The sequence below is a fragment of the Argopecten irradians genome, chromosome 3, assembly GCF_041381155.1.
Source record: "Argopecten irradians isolate NY chromosome 3, Ai_NY, whole genome shotgun sequence".
In the NCBI taxonomy this organism is placed as follows: domain Eukaryota; kingdom Metazoa; phylum Mollusca; class Bivalvia; order Pectinida; family Pectinidae; genus Argopecten; species Argopecten irradians.
In genome coordinates, this window is record NC_091136.1 from 37,242,878 (window position 1) to 37,264,698 (window position 21,821).

Consider the following 21,821-nt stretch of genomic DNA (forward strand, 5'->3'; position numbering starts at 1 on the left):
AGACATCTATTTCAGAGTATACATAGCGACTATGCCAGTCATGTCATCTCTGACTTTTCACTTCATTCCTTAGCTCATGACAGGAGGCGCAAGGGAGGCGTCGCTTTATTTGTGGCGCAAAGGTCTTTCAAGTCGGGTAACGGTATTTGAATCTGCTAATGATCGAATCGCAATACTGAGATTATCTTTGAACTCAAGCGTGGTATTCATAATGCAAGTTTATCTTCCGACATCTCGTTATGGTGCAGATACTCTGAATATGTTGCTAAATTAAATGAATTCTGCGCATCATTCCTTTCTGAAGGTTCGGTTATTATTATGGGTGATCTTAATGCACGGTTAAGTGGTCCCAGAATCAACGGATATGAGAACAGCAGTGGTCACCAACTTCAAGCAGTCTTGAATCGTCATCAACTTTTCGCGGTAACAATGTCCTTGTTGTGCAATGGTCCTACCCATACGTATGTTCACTCTGATGACGGCTCATCTTGATTATTGAGTTGGTTTTAATCGTGTTTTTATTAATGTTATTGTCTCATTATATAAGGCTATGTACAGTGCAGTTCTTTATCAAGGTTTTATTTCAAAATGGTTTCCTATACGTCAGGGAACACAACAAGGGATTATTCTCTCTCGTTGACTTTATTTTGTGTACATTTATGATAGGTCTAAGTCTTCATTTTTCATTCAAGACGTTAACGTCACTTGTCCTACTCACGCAGACGATATTGTTCTTCTTTCACCATCTAAACGTGATCTTGACTATTTAATGTATAAAACTGTACGAAATTGTGCATAAGCTTCGTCGACAAACCTTTGCGCTTATGCAGTGCAACTTACTTGGCACAGGGATTAACCCTCTAACAGATTTAAAACTTTGATTTGCTGCGACTAGAGACTACCCATCATCTATGTACAAAACTTTTGCAGAATTTTCTAATACGTACTAGATCAGATATTGTATAGGGAATGTTAGGTATAGTATCTCTCTCTTTATATATTGAACAATGTAAGTTAAGATTTTTTGCTGCTCTGTGTAATGTCAAGTCTGTATGTACTGATTCGCAGTTGTTTTTGTTACGTCTATACCACATGTATTTAGGTATATATAAGTCGAAAACAGGTTTTATTTTCGACGTATGGAATATTTTTCATAAAAACGACTTGCAGTCGTTTGTTTATGATTACTTAGAATCAACTTGGATTCCAAGCAAACGTACATGGAAATATGTTGTTAAAAATGTTTTACTTGAGGAAAGTAATCAATGGAAATAGCGTTTGACATTAAATCCGGAATGGCGCAGGTTTAGAAATATTCACATGGAATTTTCTCCATCGATTTGGGGTCCATTTCCAAAAATTCTCCGTCTTTTTCTGGTATCTGTAAACGCGTTTACAAATTATGGATTACTCCCCCTGATTGTGAGTTACACTGTGCCAAATGCAATTTATGTGTGCCTGACGCTGTTGCCCATTGTATTTTAGATTGTAGAAATATAGGTATAGTCGCAATTAGAGATACGTTTTTTTTACAAAAGTTGTGAACTATTAGACCAAGTGGACAGGGAAGAACAAATACATATTATTCTTGGCCGCCCAAATGAGAACATTATTCTAGCTCTCGGGGATGATAATTTCGTATGTTTCGCAGATAAAGTATCTGCCCTAACCTTTCAGTTATTAAATGCTCTATATACCATTCGATGTAAAGTGTAGATATTTGATGTCTTTACTTATAACTGTATTTGTAAGTTTATACTTATTAGTGGCTATACAATAGTTTCAATTTAACATATTTGTTGGTAGTCAACAGTTAAACTGATGCTTTCCTGTACATTCATATAGATTTCAATTAATGATATTATTTCTATTTATTTTCTATTTACTCTTTTGCTTTATGTTCTTCCTTTCCTTAAAATGCTATCTCACCTTTTTTGTTTTGTTAGTACCTTGCAGCTAGTTTTGTTTGTATTCTTATATGTTCATGTAACTCTTCGTTTACGAAGGAATAAAGATATGAATGAATGAATGAATTGATGTCACTATTTTTTAATTTCATCGGGGTATGAAAGAAACTAGCTCATATGACCTTTGACCGTAACTCCATCTGATCCTTTCCAAAAATTTCCAGTTATGAACAAAAAAATCGCTTTTAGTGAATGAATTAAACATATGACATATATTGAAGAAAAAAGTCAAGTTAGGTGCTCTAAAAGTCAAAATAAAATCAAAATAATTGACACCATCCTTTTATTGAAAGAGGGTGGCCTACTGAACGTTTTGATATCTGGTGTCAACTTCATCACGAAAAGCCCACGGAATTACATAAGCAACCGGACTATTACGTCAAATAGCAATATTTGATTCATAATATCTCAAAATCAAGCACATCACCATATTCGTTTTAATACAATTTTAACTTTGGTATCGATTCCTATTTCTTAAATTAAAGAAATTAAATTGTTACCTAATTCCTAGAAGGACTCTTTATATAAATGATAATTCTACAAATATGTATGTTTGTTATCACTGTTACACTGTACATTTTAAAGTATTCCGACTTCGTAACTTGTTTCTGGATATAGCTGTAAACGCCTTATCATGTTTTCTTGAGCAAGTAAGATGGACAGTTAAGAAAGAAGTATTTTATTTTCCATCAATTAATTATCAAGAGCTATGATTCGTATTTATGATTATAACTCTTTATATAAATGCAATAAGATATGTATACGTTTTTCATGTGTGAGGGAGAAGTCATGGATCCTGAGAAAGTATTACGTTTTTTTATGAGTGTAGGATGGATTTTATTTTGAGCAGAGTAAAATGGTACAGTTAAGAAAGAATATTTTTATTTTCCAACATTAATATCAAACTTAAATTTCATTATGAATTATAACTATATTGAAATTAAGGAAAACGCTGCATACCGAGAAAGATCTGTATACGTTTTCATGTGTGAGGGAGATGTCATGGTCCCTGAGGAAAGATACGTTTTTATGTGTGCGATGATTTTTTTGCAGCAAGTAAAATGGACAGTTAAGAAGAAGTATTATAATAATCATCATTAAATACAAACTATGTCTTTTATTATTATAACGACATTGTAATTAATGATAAACACTGTATATCGTTGAAAGAATCTTATACTTGATCATGTGAGTAGGAGATGTCATTGGTCCCCTGAGAAATGATCTGTATACGTTATGATTTGTCGGAGGGTCGAATGGCATGGATCCTGGAGAAGATCTGTATAACGTTTTACTTGTTGTCATGGGAGGATGTCATGGTCCTGAAAAAGATATGTATACGTTTTCATGTGGTGAGGGTATATGTCATGAGTCCTGAGAAAGATCTGTATACGTTTTTCATGTGTGAGGAGAGATGTCATGGTCATGAGAAAAGATCTGTATTACGTAATTGTTTTATGTGTTTAGGATGATGTCATGGTCCCTGGAGTAAAGTATTTCATACGTTATACCATGTTGTGTGAGTGTATAATGTCATGGTCTTGAGATCGTTTTCATGTGTGAGGGAAATGGTCATGGTCCTGAGAAAGGATATGCATTACGATTTCATGTGGAGAGGGATGATTTTCATGGTCATGAGAAAGATTTGCAGACGTTTTCATGTGTGAGGGAAATGACGTGAGGGTGAAATTACGAAAACTACTACAGAATTGTAAACAACATATGGGTTGAAAGTTTGGCATGATAGACAATTTCAAACGAAAACAGGTGTTAATTGTATATAAACACTACCATCAAGATCCTAGAGTTGTCTGATGGTTATTACAATATAAAATTTCGTAAAGCTCTTCTCTCAATCAGGAGTGATAGATAGTGATAAGACCTAAACAAACTAGTTTGAAATTGTCAAGTAGGGTTTAAATATAAAAATACGATACAAGTTTTAATCATATGGTTTAGATCCAATTACAAAAGTAAAATGAAATGATTCTTCAAAAAACCCCTAAATGTCGATATAATCCTAATGAATTCCATCTTTACTTAATTTTTGTTAAAATGTTCACAATTGCCGACAAAAACTGAGCATCATTAAATATAAACAAAACACGTAAATTAGTTTGTCCAAAAACAGCCTAATAGAAGCATGTAGCTTGCCCGGATTATCGCAATTGTAAATCTGTACCGACACCGTGGGGCAAATTAGGAACATGTGTAGGTTTTATTGGGGTAATTAGGAAAATGTGTAGGTAATTTAATCAAAGTGTTACGATGGTTTATCTCTAGAAAATATTCCTGTAGAAATAAAACGTACTACTTCAGTAGAACTATGAACTCCATTCAGACGATTTTAAACACAAATTTGTGAGATAATAACAAATATTATAATAAGATGCGATGAATTAATCACTAAGTGGAAAATACCCCTAAAAAGCCATTGCTTCAGGATATGGTCTGGTAAAAGGTCAAACATTTTCCTGTTAACTAACTTTTTTCGTATATAGATTTTTGGCAGGATAGATAAGATTTATATACCAAACTTTAACGTGTAATAAAAAAATATGGAGGAGGGTTCTTGATTTTGAACTATTGTGAATACAAAAGATATCTATTTGCGCCGTGAATTGTGATTTTACCGAAATTTCAATGTTTAGTGCATACAATCGACTAATAAATGCAAATATTATTAGCAAGTTTTTTTGTCTGATGAGTAGTGGATTTTACGCAAAATCGACAAAACCAATGTTTTCCCTTTAAAGAAATAATAATATCACACTGTCAACTTTAAAACCCCTACCCCTAAATTTGTGAAGATGAAAATACCTCATTTCTTTCACAATTTTTAGACAGAATACAACGGGTTTCACCGAAAAAGTTATGATGACATATCATTTCTAAAAAAGTATTTCAAAAAGAAAAATAAAAAAGCGTTATTGCATCTAAAAACCATCACATAAATAGGGTGATTAGTTATGGCTTCACATTGCATGCCGTTACAAATATTGTAATTTTTCAGCACTTCTTGCCAAAATTTCTCCCCCCCCCCCTCCACCAGGGTTAAGTTTATCTTCCTTACAAATGTTTTAAGAAATACACCATTTTGATTAATGGCCCCTCCAATTGATTAAATTTTTAGTATGCCCAATTTTATTAAATGAACTACAAACTGTTGTAAATTAATTTGATTGGACCCCGAATTTTCCCAAATAAATGTATGTTTAAAAACAAATATGTTGCCATGCATTACTGGTCGCCTTTAGTACCCCTAACCCCCACCCCCAAATGTACTGCGGGTCCAAAGTATTATGTTAATTCGCACTTGCAAATACAATATTTAACCATCTGGACTGTGTAAAATATAACAACGTTTTCGAAAAATAAAGTGGAATTTGTGGGCTCAAGACCCTAGTACCATACCCTGTTATAGTGATTCCTGTCAATTTAAAGCGATAAGACTATCAAAGCCCTATCATTGTAGCAAATACAGTTGGTATTTGTATACCTGTCCTATTATTAAAAAGGACCATGAAATAACAGTGAATGCTGGAAACTAAAACCACCGTAGCATCGAACACGGGTTGTTCAAATTGAATACCTGCCTAACGATAAAACGATAAGTGATTTTCTAGGCCAAGCTACTGTGCATTTAGGGCATATTGACCTGACAATGGCGATTAAACATTAAGTAAGCTGCCAATATAGACCAACATGATAATGACAAAACCACTGAACAGTCATGTAATATGCTTCTCTATTGTCCATTGGTTTATTAATAGTATTAACTATTAAATGTGGCATCTAACTAGAGTTTAAAATGATAATTATTAACTGATCAGTTCAATACTTGTCCACGAGCGATAAAGATACACTCTATTTATAAACATTTTTTGTTGTCGAATTTATTTATGAAGACTATGTATTTTTATAAGTTAGTTAATGAAAACAGTTTGAAATTTTACCAGATATTTACTTATTTATCGGTACTAAATTTATGAATGTCATGGCTAATCCGTACAAAAATTCATGTTCTGTGTTCTAAATAATCATTTTTCGCTCGTCATTACTTTGATATTTTTAAAACTGCAAAATACAAAAATTGAGTATTATCAAGCAGGCATACAAACTGAATTTAACTTCCTGCTTGGATAATTGCATTCATAAAGAACCAAACCAATCGCTTCAACTTGTAGATCTTTGTCCATTATCAGACTTCAGAACACCATCTGTCAACTTCACACATCTCGATATCTGTAATATATTATATATAATTATCCTGATAGTGTATTTACAATAAATGCTAATGCGCGAATTACCCGGCATTATTCAGATAGGTATTCATTAGGTCAGCCAGGAAATATGTACAATGCTTTTTTTTTGAATAAATTGGAAAGCTAACATTGTGATACTAAATGCGGAAAGTAATTTGGTAGCTTTTTCCAAGTATTACAAGCAAATTACTTGTATGTAAACGTTCACCAATATAAGCGAATCTAACTCAGTTATCCTCGAGTATAACCAGCAAAGAACTCAATAGAGTGTCAGACACACGCTTCAGGAACTACAGGTCAAAATATAATCAGAGCAGAATGTGACGAACTATGCCGTATATTTGAAATCAACCATTTAAGCAAGGTAAGTTTTTTTGTAATTTAGCGTATTAAGTGAAGGGATTTTTACTTCGTGCATTATGCATAAAGTGCCATTTTTGGTTACTGTAAACATTTTGATTTTATGACAAACCATAATGTTTATATCTAAGGTGCCTATCAATATTCTGTACTAGGATCGTTCTATTGTATCTTGCCAAATATGACAAAGTATGTAAGTATTTAGGGACCATTTTATAAGCTTAAAAATAACTTTTGTACGAATCCTTCGATCATTTTTTTTTGACACTGTAATTAATAAGTTTATCAGAATGCTCTCTTCGTTTGAATATCACAATGGTATTGGGATTCTAAAGCTATTTGTTAACTTAGTATACCAATTAGTATATATCATAGGGATTGAATCTCGAAAGTGACTGGGTCTACATATTCCAAAAGCTCATTTAACCGAGTTATTTTCTCTAGTCAAGCGATAATAAATGTTGTGTAAGCAGTTACAGTCTTTCCCCTAGAGTCTAGTTACCTACAATTTATCTGCACAAATGGTTTAGAAAATATACGGTAGCAATCTAAATACTAAGAACAAAATGTATGACCATTTTTGTGTAATTATATGGTATAGTATTATTTTCTGGCATTTTTTGTCACTTCTCATTGGTCAAAAACACGCCATACCTGAAGATAACCGTTATTAGAAAAAACTTCACGTAAATTGCACGTATTTTTTCCGGTAAGTAGTTTATAGTGAAAAAGTATATTGCATCGGTTATTTTTAGTTTGCGAGTCGTCACTACGGTAACAAAACGCAGTGTGTTACATGGCGACCTTTGAATACTAACGCCTTTCATGACACTGTGTTTGATGCGTAACCACTATTGTCGACAGACGACGTTGTGATTGTTTCAGCTTGTATCAAAAGGGAAATTGAGGATGACTCCAGCTGTTGGACTGCAGTTTAAGCTTTTAAAGTTTCAAATATAAACACGGTTGGAGAGTAGCGAATAATCAAATAAAATTCATTAAGGTCTGGAGGCCATTGTAATAGTTGTATACGTTTGATATTTATTTTAAAATTCCACTCTATGGCTACTATACAAACATTAAGGTCGACTAGGCTAATCCTACTGTATTCTGATAAAATCAAGCTTTTGATTATCAGTGCGTAAAATATCCAATCAGCAAACGACAATGCATTCTTTGTCCTTTTGAGCACCATATTTTGTAATCGGAGTATCAAACAGGATGAGCTGTTTTTTCAGAATGGCAGATTATGCCAAATGAAGTAAAGATAAGATAATCACTGTGTTCGTAGAAGATGAAAACGTAATGGGGGGGCAAAGGTCCTCAATATTTTGTAAACCCCCCACCCCCAGCCGCACCTACAGGAGGAGATTAATTCAACACACAACCATATATACTTTATATACTTTTTTCATGTTACAATGTTACCATTGAAAACTTTAAACCATTCTAAGTACAGATGGTATGGCGTTATTATTGTTATTAGCGTAAACTTTAATTTTTGTTTCGGAAACGCAATAGGCTTACAAATACATTAATATAAAACCAATCTGATTAAAATACATGTCTACTTTAAAAGTTTGTATTTTGACGGACGAGTTAGATTATAACTTGAAGTCACTTTAAGCGCAATCAGTTTTTCATTCCATATAGGATATAGTGATATGGAATTTGTTCGGGATGCAATTAATTATTTTTTATATTTCAACTTAAAGTAAAATTAGAAACTGAAACTTTTCAATGGTGGTAGTGGTGTAAAGTAAGTAACTTTTGTAACTGAAGAAAAAATACTTAATCGTTTGCTCCTGTTTTTATAATGAAAAATAGCCTTTGTCAGCGGTGGAGCATCTTTAATATCTCAGCGGTAACCATATTGTAGCCTTTTTTGCACCAGACATTTTGCGCTTAAATACAGCTGTATAATTGCTAATTACATTTTCGGTGGTAAGATTACACTAGTCTGTTCAAAATAACTTTTGCGTCAGAGCTCGTGTGAGAACATTTTCCATAAACAAATGATAGCTCCAACGTGGGATATATATGAAAACCAGGTAAGGTGGTTTACTTGTCTTTTGTATTTTTGTCCCGTACGTATGAAATACGATATATTATATCTACTCCTCGTTGTTTTTACCTGAATAGACGGAAATTAACATTGTTTAACTAGTTTTCGTCTTTTCAAAGCGTAAAGACGAACGTCAAATGCGAGAAGACGATTGATAAAAGCTATATATAGTTGTGGCATAAAAAAAATTGCGTTTTTAAAAAATGGTTCACTTTAACCCTTCCCCTTGGTCTAATCAATCAGAAACTAAGTATGGAGAATTAGAGGTGGTCTAGGTATAGACAAAGATTACTTTGGTAGAGTCTATTTTGTATATTGGCTTGGTTGGGTATGCTAAAAGAGTTATCGCCCTTCAACTGTCGAATAGATCGGCCTACATTCGAGACGAACGTTTGAAAAACATTGTTAATTAAAATATGTTAAATTTGAATATGTTCCAGTGAGTTGTTTTTTTTTATCAGAAACATACATGTGATGTAGATCTTTACTCCAGTACTAGTAAAGTATAGTGTAACGTTATGTTTCTGTTTTTTATGAATGTTGCAGGATAAAAAGTACTCTGAAAATATAACCTATTTTTGTTTGGCTTCGGACAGAAAAAAATCCACTTTCTACTTGTTGAACCATCGTCAAAATACAGCTTTTAATTTCAGAACCTGGCCATGTATTTTCTCTATATCCGGATTCTTACCCAACCGTCATATGGATCAGATATTGATAAGTCCATGGGGAGCAATCATTATTTTCGTTTAAACAAAATATTTATCACCTTTATTTTAGAATGACACCAGTGCAATTACAATATACTATGCGATATATCATGAAGATTTTGCTTATTACAACAATATATTTAATATTTGAAATTGAAACTAAAACTTCCTTGTTTTGCAATTATCTATTTTAGGCAGTCTATATTTAGATTATGTTCATCGTTTGGAAATCCCTAATCTATTTTTATTTGAGAGCGGAGTGCGGATCGCAACAAAAACACGGAGCCGACGTTAAAATACCTAGTATCGTGGGTAGTATTTGCAACTTACATGGTTTCTGTCAAGCTCTGGGTTCCAATTACATCTTAAATGTTCTTACATTAATTTATTGTATGACTGACTTTTAATATGTTAAGTGATGGTTGAACGTTTTTAGCCTCAGTGTCTAAATCACATAAATGTATCAGTGTTTATATTTCAATTCGATTATTTTCATGTGATTATATTTCAATTTAATTATTTTCACGTGATTATATTTCAATTTAATTATTTTCATGTGATTATATTTCAATTTAATTATTTTCATGTGATTATCCATTAGTATAACGCATGCTTTCATATATTTGGCATCTTGGGGTTTTTGTCAATTACATAAAAACTTTTAAAAAAAAAAGTTTTTTCTTATTTCCAATCAACATCTTTTCTTAATAATTTCTTTTTTATGGCCTCTAGTTTTACTGCTGACATCCATCCGGAATAAATTGTTTGTCCCGTGATTGTCAAATGTATTGTTAACAGCCTTGAACTAGATCAAATTTTTTATTCGACGATGTTGAAGTGTGGGTAGGTTAACTTTACACTTAAAAATATACGCGAATGTTGTCGAAAAACAAAGTAGGCAGAGTACTCAGCATTTGGGCATTTTGACGTGATGTAATTTTAGTATGTTGCATATTGAAATCCGGAGGTAAAACTTGAAGAATGCCATTTAAATATGGTTGAAATTTTCTTTAATATGTACATTTGTAATTTATCTTTAGCTATCGAAATAATAACGTATATACAATAAACTTCATATAACATTTTTTAAAAGAGAATCAATTACAACAAAATCACTTTACTATATATAGTCTATAAGACAGGCGCATTCTATTCTTGTGTTATTACCCAAATCAATATCCTAATCTTTTTAAAGATGAATAGTTCATCTGTGTTAAATCCCAAGACGTCACTGGGTGGGGTAGCTCGTGAGAAGTCCCTCCGCGCAAACGCTCTCCTCCTCATCCTTCATATCGATAACAAGGTTGCCTTCCGTCTCGGAGCTGGCAGTTGAGGGACGCGACTGGTACACGCCTGCTTCCGAAACTTTGGGATATCCAATCAGCGACTCTACCGAACTTTGGCATTCCGAATAAAATGCGTTCCGGGAGGTCTGGAAGTTTTGAGCAGAATGTCCAGGTCGTGGGGTTGGACCATGGAAGTCCCCGTTGTAAGATATATCCTGCTGAGTGGGGGGGTAGAATCGTGGGGGACTGAAGGGGTACATATTATAGGGCGTCCTCGGGTACATCTGCATACTAGCCCGGGGGGACAGGGGGTTCACGGCCGAGGAGGGCGGAGGTAGAGGGGTATGGAATCCAGAGTTATACCCCTGGAAACCAACAAATCCCATTCCTGAAATAATTACATTATATTACATTAGAGACAGACGAAGTTTTTTCATATGTATTATCATATTATGTGCTATAAAAGGCAGTGAAGTCGAAGGTAATGTTGTTAATGTTTCAAATCCTACACTGTACAAGGTTGTACAACAGGTGACACCCTTATATCCCTACGGCCCAATAGTCCGAAGGCCCGTTAGTCCGAAGGCCCAATAGTCCGAAGGCCCAATAGTCCGAAGGCCCGTTAGTCCGAAAATTAGTAAATATTGCAAGTTAGAGAGTTGTTATAATCAACGTATTTTGACGAAAACATTTTTCGGCACTGATGATCTGACAATTTCTATGGACAGCAAGTTGTCATTTCTTCATGAGCAATGCCAGGTCAAAATTACATCAAAATAAAAAAAAATAGATAAAAAAAATAATAAAATAACATATCTTACATTTTATAGAATATCTCACAAGATACATTCTATGGATTATCTTACAAACATGCAAGCTTTAAAATGTCCGATTGTTAGCCTTTTGTACACTGTATTGCATTAGGATTAACATTGCTTCATGAATAAATGATGTATATAATCAAATCTTATCGAAAAATGACTTTTATTATACCTGTAAACGTCGTTATTTTGTACAATATATACATGTATTTAAGGACTTATTTTTGCTTCCCCATTCTTTGAATTGTTTATTCTACCCATAATGATGGAAATGGTCCGCATAATGATATTTTTTCGGGGAAATATTAAACAGGATCACATTGTACATATACAAAATAATACTCTTTAATATCAGATACGTTTATGTATTTCAAGATTATGCTCTTTTTGAAAATACGCTACATTTCGTTGTTTCATATCATTTTCCGTATCAATTCTATAGTCACATACATGTAAGTATACCTTAGCAAGTTTACAACAAATCTTTTGCATCGAAAACTGTAATAAACGTTTGTTTCATTTCAAGTACTATTCGCATATAAATCCCAATTGTATTATCTGTTTTCGGACTATCGGGCGTTCGGACTATTGGGCCTTCGGACTAACGGGCCTTAGGACTAATGGGCCTTCGGACTGACGGGCCTTCGGACTATTGGGCCGTAGGGATATAAGGCGGTCACCGTACAACACGAGATGCTTTCAATTCAAGGAATTACCATCTAACAACAATCCAATATTGATACCTGTACTATAATAATTTAATTCTTGACCATTGGTTGGAACTTTGTGTCAAGTCCTTTGGGACATAAAACACAAATTATTGCCGGTTAAGGATCAATAACTTCAATAGATTATTTGATATTAAGTTTTGCTGCAGGGTGACCGCCTTATATCCCAACGGCCCAATAGTCCGAAGGCAAATGAGTCCTAAGGCCCGTTAGTCCCCTTTAGTCCTAAGGTCCGTTAGTCCGAAGGCCCAATAGTCCGAACGCCCGATAGTCCGAAAACAGATAATATTACTGGAATTTATATGCGAATCCAGTACTGTACTCGAAATGAAACAAACGTTTATTCCAGTTTTCGATGCAAAAGATTGCTTGTAAACTTGCTAAGGTAAACTAACATGTATGTGACTTTATAGATTTGATACGAAAAATGTTAATTAACAACGAAATATTGCGAATTTAAAAAAAAAAAAGTATAATATCTTGAAATATGTAAACGTATTATAGAGTATATGCATTCTACATGTACAATGCAATCCTGTGTAACATCACACACCCCCCCTCTCCCCCCCCCCCAAAAAAAAAAGTAAAATTCACGTCGTTTTCCCTAAAAAGCATGACGTTATCCTCGCAAACACAAGACGTCACAATCAATACCTACCCGCATGGGCAGATAACTCTGTAATACGCAAATACAGAATATGTTGCAGACTACAATAATGACGTCACAACAGATTACCCCATCTGCCCTGCAGGTAGGGCGTTAGAATTGTACCTGCTGCCCCTATTGCATGATCGCAAAAAATCACTAAATTTAGGATCTTATCTTCTCTCTTCTTAACTGACTTTATGCCTCACTTTTGGCCTTGAGTTGATCGTTCGCCCCTGTGAGGAAGGCTCTGGGTTCTGTCCCCTGACCGAGACACACCAAAGTCTATAAAAGTGGTAGTTTCTGCTCCTGCTTAGCGCTCAGCATACAGGGAGTGGGACGACTGGTTCGCCCGTTTTCAGTATAATTTGACCGGGTGGTGTGTGTTGCTTGGTGTCTTCGGCGGCATGCTTCAGTGATATAGCACCACAGGGACCTGGCACGAAAAATTTTAATCAATAGTATACATATATATATTATAGTATCAAGGGTATGAACTCGGCGGTCGAGAAAAACGGACCTATTTTTTTAAAACCGTGATTATTTTAATAAATGGGTTCTATACGACATTGACGGATATCTTACCTTAAAGAGAAATAATTTATCTTTCCATTGAGTGCTTGAGGAACAAAATTGGCCAAGTATTGACGAAGTTATGGCTTGATGAATCGGGAAATTTACGAAAAATATGCTAGGTAGACATTTCCCTGTCCGATCGAAATGTCGTCTCGGCTCTAATGGGTACCTCAAAAACCAAGCCAAAATCTCAAAATCTACGCTTGTGGTGGAAGCGTTCCGAAGAACAAATGAACATGGCGGTGACGGTTAAAGTAAGTGAGCTACACGATGTTTAAATGGAGTTTCTACAAAGTACGGGTTATGACACCTCCAACGGAGATTGTAGATGAACACAATTATGGGTACTGTTTACCACCACAAGCGTAGATTTTGTGATTTTGGCTTGGTTTTTGAGGTGCCCATTAGAGCCGAGACGACATTTCGACCGGACAGGGAAATGTCTACCTAGCATATTTTTCGTAAATTTCCTGATTCATCAAGCCATAACTTCGTCAATACTTGGCCAATTTTGTTCATCAAGCACTCAATGGAAAGATAAATTATTTCTCTTTAAGGTAAGATATCCGTCAATGTTGTATAGAACCCATTTATTAAAATAATCACTGTTTTAAAAAAATAGGTCCGTTTTTCTCGATTGCCGAGTTCATACCCTTGATACTATAATATATATATATATATATGTATACTGTTAGTTTTAAAAAAAATCGTGCCAGGTCCCTGTGTATAGCACTATAAAATGGGCAACAGTTCCACTATACAAGAAGACACAACATGAATATACCGCAGTCTCCCAAAACACGCATATCGCACAACATATACGCAACACACCGCATACATGGGAGGCCGTCCTTACATGGCCATAGCTGTTAACAGGACGTTAATTAATCAAACAAACAAACAAACAAACCCACTTCATTAGATTAGGAAACTCCCGTTACGCTATATTTGGGTACGACTCGAGCCAAAAGTGATTTTGACGTCACATCTAAAGGGATTTTCCCTCGATCTATTTTTGACACAGGTCCTTCGGGCTATTGGACCTTCGGACTAACGGTACTTCGGACTATTAGACCGTAGAGATATAAGGGTGTCTGCTGAGGTAGTTCCTACGGCCCGTTGGTCCGAAGGCCCATTAGTCCTAAGGCCCGTTGGTCCGAGGGCCCATTAGTCCTAAGGCCCGTTAGTCCGAAGGCCCAACAGTCCGAAAACAGATAATATAACTGGAATTTATATGCGAACAGTACTCGAAATGAAACAAACGTTTATTACGGTTTTCGATGCAAATTACATGTATGTGACTCTATAGATTTGATATGAAAAATGATAATAATCAACGAAATGTTGCGAATTTAAAAAAAGAGCATAATCTTGAAATACGTAAACGTATCTGACATTAAAAAAGTATATGCATTTTATATGTACAATGCAATCGGTTTAACATCTCCCCCTAAATTATCATTATGCGGACCATTTCCGTCATTATGGGTAGATTAAATAACAAGTCAAACAAAGGGGAAGGAAACGCAAAAATAAGTCGTTAAAATATGTACACAATGTACAATATAACGATGTTTACAGGTATAATAATGCTCATTTTTCGATTCGTAAGATTTGATTATATACATCATTCATTCACAGAGTAACGTTAATCCTAATGCAATCAAATTACAGTGTACATAAAGCTTACAATCGGACATCTTAAAGCTCGTATGTTCGTAAGATAATTCAAAGAACGTATGCTTGTGAGATATATCATAAAATACAACATATCAACTTTTTTATTATTATCTTTTTATATTTTGATGTAATTTTGACCTTGCAATGCTCCATGAGGAATGACAAGTTGACTTCCATAGAAATTGTCAGATCAGCAGACTTACAGAAAAAATGTTTTCGTGAAAATACAACTATACGTTAATTTTAACAACTATATAACTTACAATATTTACTGATTTTCGGACTAACGGGCCTTCGGACTATTGGGCCTTCGGACTAAAGGACCCTCGGACTATTGGAACTTCGGACTATTAGGCCGTAGGGATATAATGGTGTCACCGAGATCATTACACCACTGTATCAATCAATCAGAAGTGACGTTTAAGAGAACGAACATACAAGCAAGATTGACTTACAATATGACATATATGCCAATATTTGTAACTATATATTTTATTCTAAAGAAAAATTGCGATTATTTTAAATATTTATACATGTACCAACCGGCGGTGTTTCCTGGAGAGACACACATATCCCCTGCGCAGGAAGGTGTCATTCCTGCCTTAGGTTCGGTCGTAATGGCATCTAGGGCCCTGTTTGTGACAGCGTCAATCCTCTCTATGGCTTTCTGAGTGTCTCCGTCACATGACTTCAATATGGCGCCCAATTTGTCGACGTTGTAGTGTGGATATCGATGAATGAGGATCTGTAGGGAATCTGAAAACAAAATGTAACAATAAAAACATAGTTTATTTTAACAGTCAGACTCATTAAAAGTCGTAAGGTTCCGAGTAGTGGAAAGTCGGAGTACACAGTACTCGCAGAACAACCACTGACCTACATGTACCATGGTTGCCTGGCAACCAAATGTGGACGTCTTCGTCTGGCTTTGCTAGTTAAAATGGTATAGAAATAAAAACCTAATTTGGACTAGTCTTTCATAAAATGTTTGCAGAAAGTAAGCCATGAATCAATTTGCAAAATAAATCAAACAAAGAAATAGATAATAATAGAGATTAGTGAAAACGAGACCTCAAAAATACGGTATTTCCATATGACTTAAAGAACATCATTCATGAAATCGAAGCGAGATGGCAAGAAACCTATCTTGTGGATAATTACCTGTACTAACGGGTGTAGGCGCCACCAGACCCATATCCTCCTCTTGTTTCCATAGACGCCTCAGGGCAATTTGTTCTTTAGAATTTTGTTGGCGCTTCATCAACAGAAGACAATTATCACACGTACAATTTTTCCATTGACAAAACCGCTTGTGGCCCTTCAAAACGGTTATGATGCCATGGTTTCGGCACCGACAACACTTGGGGGAGCGTAGTGGAGATAGGCCCACCGCGGGCTTTGTTTCTTTCTTCGTAGACATAAGCTGTAAAGAGTTACATGTAGTAGTTTTTAAATTGAATTATTGAACTTTCTTAGCCAAAGCACAGGGATGCGTGTATTAGTTATACAGTTAATATCAATATGGGCCCACCAGAGTGCCAACATATCATTTTAGACGTTTTAGGGGCCTAGATCCATAAACTGTACATTGTAATTAATATTTTCAGATCCCTGTTTCATATATAAACTGTTTTAGACGCTTAAATAGGGTTGTAGAATAGATCAAAAATCGGTAAAAATCATATTCTACATGCATGATGGTGACAGGTCTAAATGGTCTTTGAGCAAAATAATAAAGTTTTCTTTACGCAAATTCCATAATGTTTACGTCTAATTATAATCTAATATTTCTGAATTACATATATATCTTTGATAAAAGGATAATTTCAAGATAAAAATCACACCATTTCATCCTTCATAGTCTTATCAAAATATTTGAAAAAAATAAATTATAAACTTAATTGTTACTTACATATAAATATTACCATGTTACATATAAATATTACCATCAACAAATCTCAAACTGTATTGTAAAGTGCAATAACCTCTTACAAGTTTTAAAAACTGATGGGTTTTTTTTCCAACTAAAACAATTTTATAGGTGCTTAGAAAATTGCCAATTTTTAAGTTGTTTGATCCCCCCCCTACTTCTACGATATTACGTCAAAATAGCTAGTATATGATCTAATTTTCAAAAGAATAAATGCAACATATGAGATATTGATCTATGTCCTAGTCAAAATGTACAGACAAGTTAATTTAGTCATGTCAACGTAACGTCATTGTCTTGATGACGTCACAAAAACTAACATGTACCACAGGCTACCGTTTCACAGACCTTTTTTTATTCCGTATATATATCATATGGTAATCTAATAGTTTTAACTAATATATTGCAAACAATTTTGTATCAAAACTAACATAACATTTTTCAATGAATAAGTAACCTGCACGAGAACAAATTTACCGTATACATGTCTTTAGAATAATCTACATATCGAAATAAGATTTATACTGGTTGATGTTTCGTGTTATTTACTGAATATGGTCTATTTCATACAGCAACATTGTGCATATTGATATCAGTCACAATGAAAATTTGACACAATGTTCAAATCGACAAATGTAACCAAACAATCAAAATATATATGGTTATCGTGAAATTGAAACTTTGTACAAGTAAATATATTTCATCTACTTTGATATGTCTCAGATATAACTTAATATACTGAACTCTTAAAAGATGTAAACAGTGAAATGTTACCTTTCAAGATCCTGGTCCAACAACTTCTGGTATAGGCGTATTTCTTGGAGATGCATAGTGCACTCTGTGACCACGTGACATGATTGACTCGTGGGAAAGTGTCAACCATGACCTTGCACCCTGAAGACTGGCCAAAATAATCTCTCTTGAATACATGCACTGTCTTCTTACAAAACGGGATTAAATATTATATATTTCATGAAACAATATCTATGATGTTTTTTTTTTTTTAGAACTTTGCAGCATACATCTATAGACACCCATATCTTATAACGATAAACTATAGTCTAATCAGCCCCAAAAAATATGTCTGCATGTTTAGGGTTACCCGACCGACCCTAATTTACCCCCGGCCTTATTTTTTCCACTTTTCTGCGAAAACAAAAATGAAAATCGGGATTTCGATCTCAGACCCCGGTTCCGACCATTACTTTAGAGTGAAAGTTACTAAAAAAAACAACAAAAAAACGACCTACTGACCTTTTTTTTTCCAAATGTAACTCTAAACAGACATATTATTTTTTGGCCTCATAGGAGTCGATAAGTTTCTGAATTACTGATTTAATGACTACCAAAACTTTGGTGATTAATCAAGGTTGTTTTTTACACTTATATTCACAGTGAATCTCTCTTACACATTGGACGGCTGATATGAGATTGTTCCCCATTTTATTCAAAACAGTACACATGGACCCGATAATTAAACTTCGAATTAGCAACCACAGTTTAGAAATCGAGGCAGGTAGGGTAAAAAAGATACCCCGTCCTCTGCGGAAATGACATTGAGGATGATTCTTTTTAGATCACCTGACCATAGGTCATGGTGACCTATTGCGATAGTCTTTTGTCCGTCGTCGTGCGTCATCCGTCGACCGTCGTGCGTCGTCCAAGTTATTGCCCTTTGCACCAATAATTATTATTGGACCTTGTGAATATGATAACTTGAATAAATATGCAGCTTCATGAAACGTTGTATTAAGACTAAAATTGGAAAGATCTCGACAAGTTCGAAAAATTATTGCAATTACAATTATTGAATCTTGTGAACATGATTACTTGAGTAAATTTGCACCGAGCTTGATGAAACTTTCTATGTAGACTAATATTGGAAAAATCTCAAACAAGTTTAAAAATAAGCTTGATTCGACTCTAACTTATTTACGGAGTTATTGCCCTTTGCCAATGGGCCTTAAGTGTTCCGTTAACTCTACAGTGAGAACAGTTTTCGTAAATAGACATAAAGATGTAAATAACCATCATCTAACAGATTTTGACTCTTGTCTTCTAATGATCTAAAACTTCTACAGGATTTAGGCCTCTTTGTTAAAAATTCATTTGAACTGAGGAAAGCTGGCTTGATAAATGTTTGAGATGTTGTTTTAATCTACTGTGTGTTATGTATGTTTTGCTATCGATCCTTTTTGTATGGATGCAGGAAAGCAATGAAGTTGAATTAAAATGAATTAATTAATACAGTATACATATGTAGACGAGATTATTTAGGGGTAAGTAAACACATATTTATTATAATTTATTTATGTCAATATAATATTTGATATTTAAATTAATATAAGATTATGATAGGTAGCTGTTTGTACCGTTTCTCTTTTTTGAAAAAGAAATGCAAACTCGAAAAGGTGCAGTTTGAGGCATTTTTTCGCCTTTTCGCGAAGCTATAATGCAATTTTGTATTGTTACTTTTTGTGTCATTATAACCATTGTGACATTCCACCGAACGTTCCCTTTTCGCCTTCCCGAATGACATGCATTACTATAATATACGCAATGGTTGTCCTATTTTTGACATTCATTCATTTCTTTATTCCTCCAAATTGAAGAGTTACATGAATTGAACAATAATAATGAACATAGTCTCATAACAGGTTTGTGTTATTGTTTTCTGGGTATATTTGTTTGTTTGGACACCTACACAAGATCTATTGACACGAATATATGCATTGACACGTCGGACACTCCGTAAATTTTACTCACCGTTGCTTTCGCCGTCATTTTTGTGTACAGCCCCGAGTTTGAAAAACGAGCGCCCGGCTTTGATGCAACAGCCCAGGCTAAAACATTTACCAGTGTTAATAGTGTCACAGAAAAATACGGAAGCGTATTAGGCTCACATACGACAATATTTTACAGGATAACGAAAATGTTTTATTTGACGGCCGCCATATAATTATCTGGCGGCCGCCAGATCAATTAAGTGGCGGCCGCCAGATCAATTAAGTGGCGGCCGCCACTTAATTATCTGGCGGCCGCCAAATAAAACATTTTCGCTATCCTTAAAAATATTTTCGTACGTGAGCCTAATACGCTTCCGTAGAAAAAAGTCTTTGAACGTTGTGTATTCAAACTTGATCCCATTCCCTTCTCATTACTAGTTGCAAGTTGGGGCTCACACCAGGTGACTCTACATCAATCAGGTACTCATTATATATAACGATTTTGGCAAAGCTCAACATACAGGCAAAGGAATTCGAGCAATACAATGTAGTTCGTGACATTAGTAAGGCATGAATAATACAGCATAGAATTAATCTCCTTAACACAAGTTTCCTTAAACGGATCTGACACCTAGACTCCAGTTCCGTTTAACTTAAACGGAACTCGGGTCTGGTTCCTAGTTCCGTTTAAGTTAAACGGAACTGGAGTCTAGGTGTCAGATCCGTTTAAGGAAACTTGTGTTAAGGAGATTAATTCTATGCTGTATTATTCATGGAAGCTCTAAGTTCGATTCCTGTATATAATAAGTAATTGAACATGCAGTTAGAGATAGGAATCCTAATAAACGGAACTCCGCTCGTTGGCCAGTATGTTTGTTAAACGGAACTCGGGTCTGGTTCCTAGTTCCGTATAAGCTTAAACGGAACTCGGGTCTGGTTCCTAATTCCGTTTAAGTTAAACGGAACTGGAGTCTAGGTGTCAGATCCGTTTAAGGAAACTTGTGTTAAGGAGATTAATTCTATGCTGTATTATTCATGGAAGCTCTAAGTTCGATTCCTGTATATAATAGGTAATTGAACATGCAGTTAGAGATAGGAATCCTAATAAACGGAACTCCGCTCGTTGGCCAGTATGTATGTTAAACGGAACTCGGGTCTGGTTCCTAGTTCCGTATAAGCTTAAACGGAACTCGGGTCTGGTTCCTAGTTCCGTTTAAGTTAAACGGAACTCGGGTCTGGTTCCTAGTTCCGTTTATTAAACGGAACTAGGAATTAGGAACTCGCAACCAACTTCAGCCCTCCATTGAAGATATACTTATTTTCTGGAAAGTTAATTATATCATCGCAAACATATCAAATCCTATTGTATTATTTTTTATGGACTTTGCAGTTTTTATCTATCTTCATTTCTATGGATTTTTAATGAAATTTACAGGGATCGTTTTTACATCCTTACAACCTAGGAGCAATTTTAACGGCATTGATCATATCTGTTCAACATATCTTAAACGAAATAATGTTGATTTTTGATACAGAAAATTTAAAAAAAGACGGTAAATTTGAATATCATTCCAAAAAAATGGCGGGTTAATTTCTTCGTAACTTTGACAGATGAAGCATAACAACAGTGTAGCTTGATATAAATGCAAATGTATTTATAAGGTACATTAAACTATCAATAATGGAAATGTTTTCGTGTATAATGCGGGACTTCCACATTATTGAAACACTTTAAAAAAAGAAACAAAGACAAAAGTAATATATACACTCATTCAGTCCTTTCCTCGATGGACACTTGTGATATAAACTCATTCAGTCCTTTCCTCAATGGCCACGAGTTATATAAACTCATTCAGTCCTTTCCTCGGTGGACATGAGTTATATAAACTCATTCAGTCCTTTCCTCGGTGGACGAGTTCTATACACTCATTCAGTCCTTTCCTCGGTGGACATGAGTTATATAAACTCATTCAGTCATTTCCTCGGTGGACATGAGTTATATAAACTCATTCAGTCCTTTCCTCGGTGGACGAGTTCTATACACTCATTCAGTCCTTTCCT

At 34.8% G+C, this 21,821-nt stretch overlaps 1 protein-coding gene across 2 annotated transcripts; it reads right to left on the reverse strand.

Moving 5' to 3' along the window:
* Positions 1 to 10,207: 10,207 nt before the first annotated feature.
* Positions 10,208 to 19,974, reverse strand: LOC138318454 (doublesex- and mab-3-related transcription factor A2-like). Of its 2 annotated transcripts, none has more exons than XM_069260808.1 (5): positions 19,801 to 19,974; positions 17,809 to 17,928; positions 16,266 to 16,527; positions 15,648 to 15,860; positions 10,208 to 11,041 (listed from the first exon to the last, which is right to left on the reverse strand). In XM_069260808.1, exons 3-5 carry the CDS (start codon positions 16,522 to 16,524, stop codon positions 10,596 to 10,598), a joined length of 918 nt encoding a protein of 305 aa, XP_069116909.1. In that variant the 5' UTR covers positions 16,525 to 16,527; positions 17,809 to 17,928; positions 19,801 to 19,974; the 3' UTR covers positions 10,208 to 10,595. The 2 variants fall into 2 exon arrangements, with proteins under 2 accessions (XP_069116909.1, XP_069116908.1); XM_069260807.1 differs by having other exon boundaries at positions 10,209 to 11,041; positions 17,809 to 17,935.
* Positions 19,975 to 21,821: the final 1,847 nt, after the last annotated feature.

What these genes read in the sequence shown, in the direction of transcription:
- LOC138318454 (XM_069260808.1), bottom strand. Translation starts at nt 16,524, where the DNA reads ATGTCTACGAAGAAAGAAACAAAGCCCGCGGTGGGCCTATCTCCACTA. An exon ending in GCCTACACCCGTTAGTACAG is followed by an intron (nt 15,861 to 16,265) that starts GTAATTATCCAC and finishes TTTTGTTTTCAG; the next exon opens with ATTCCCTACAGATCCTCATT. An exon ending in CTCTCCAGGAAACACCGCCG is followed by an intron (nt 11,042 to 15,647) that starts GTTGGTACATGT and finishes TAATTATTTCAG; the next exon opens with GAATGGGATTTGTTGGTTTC.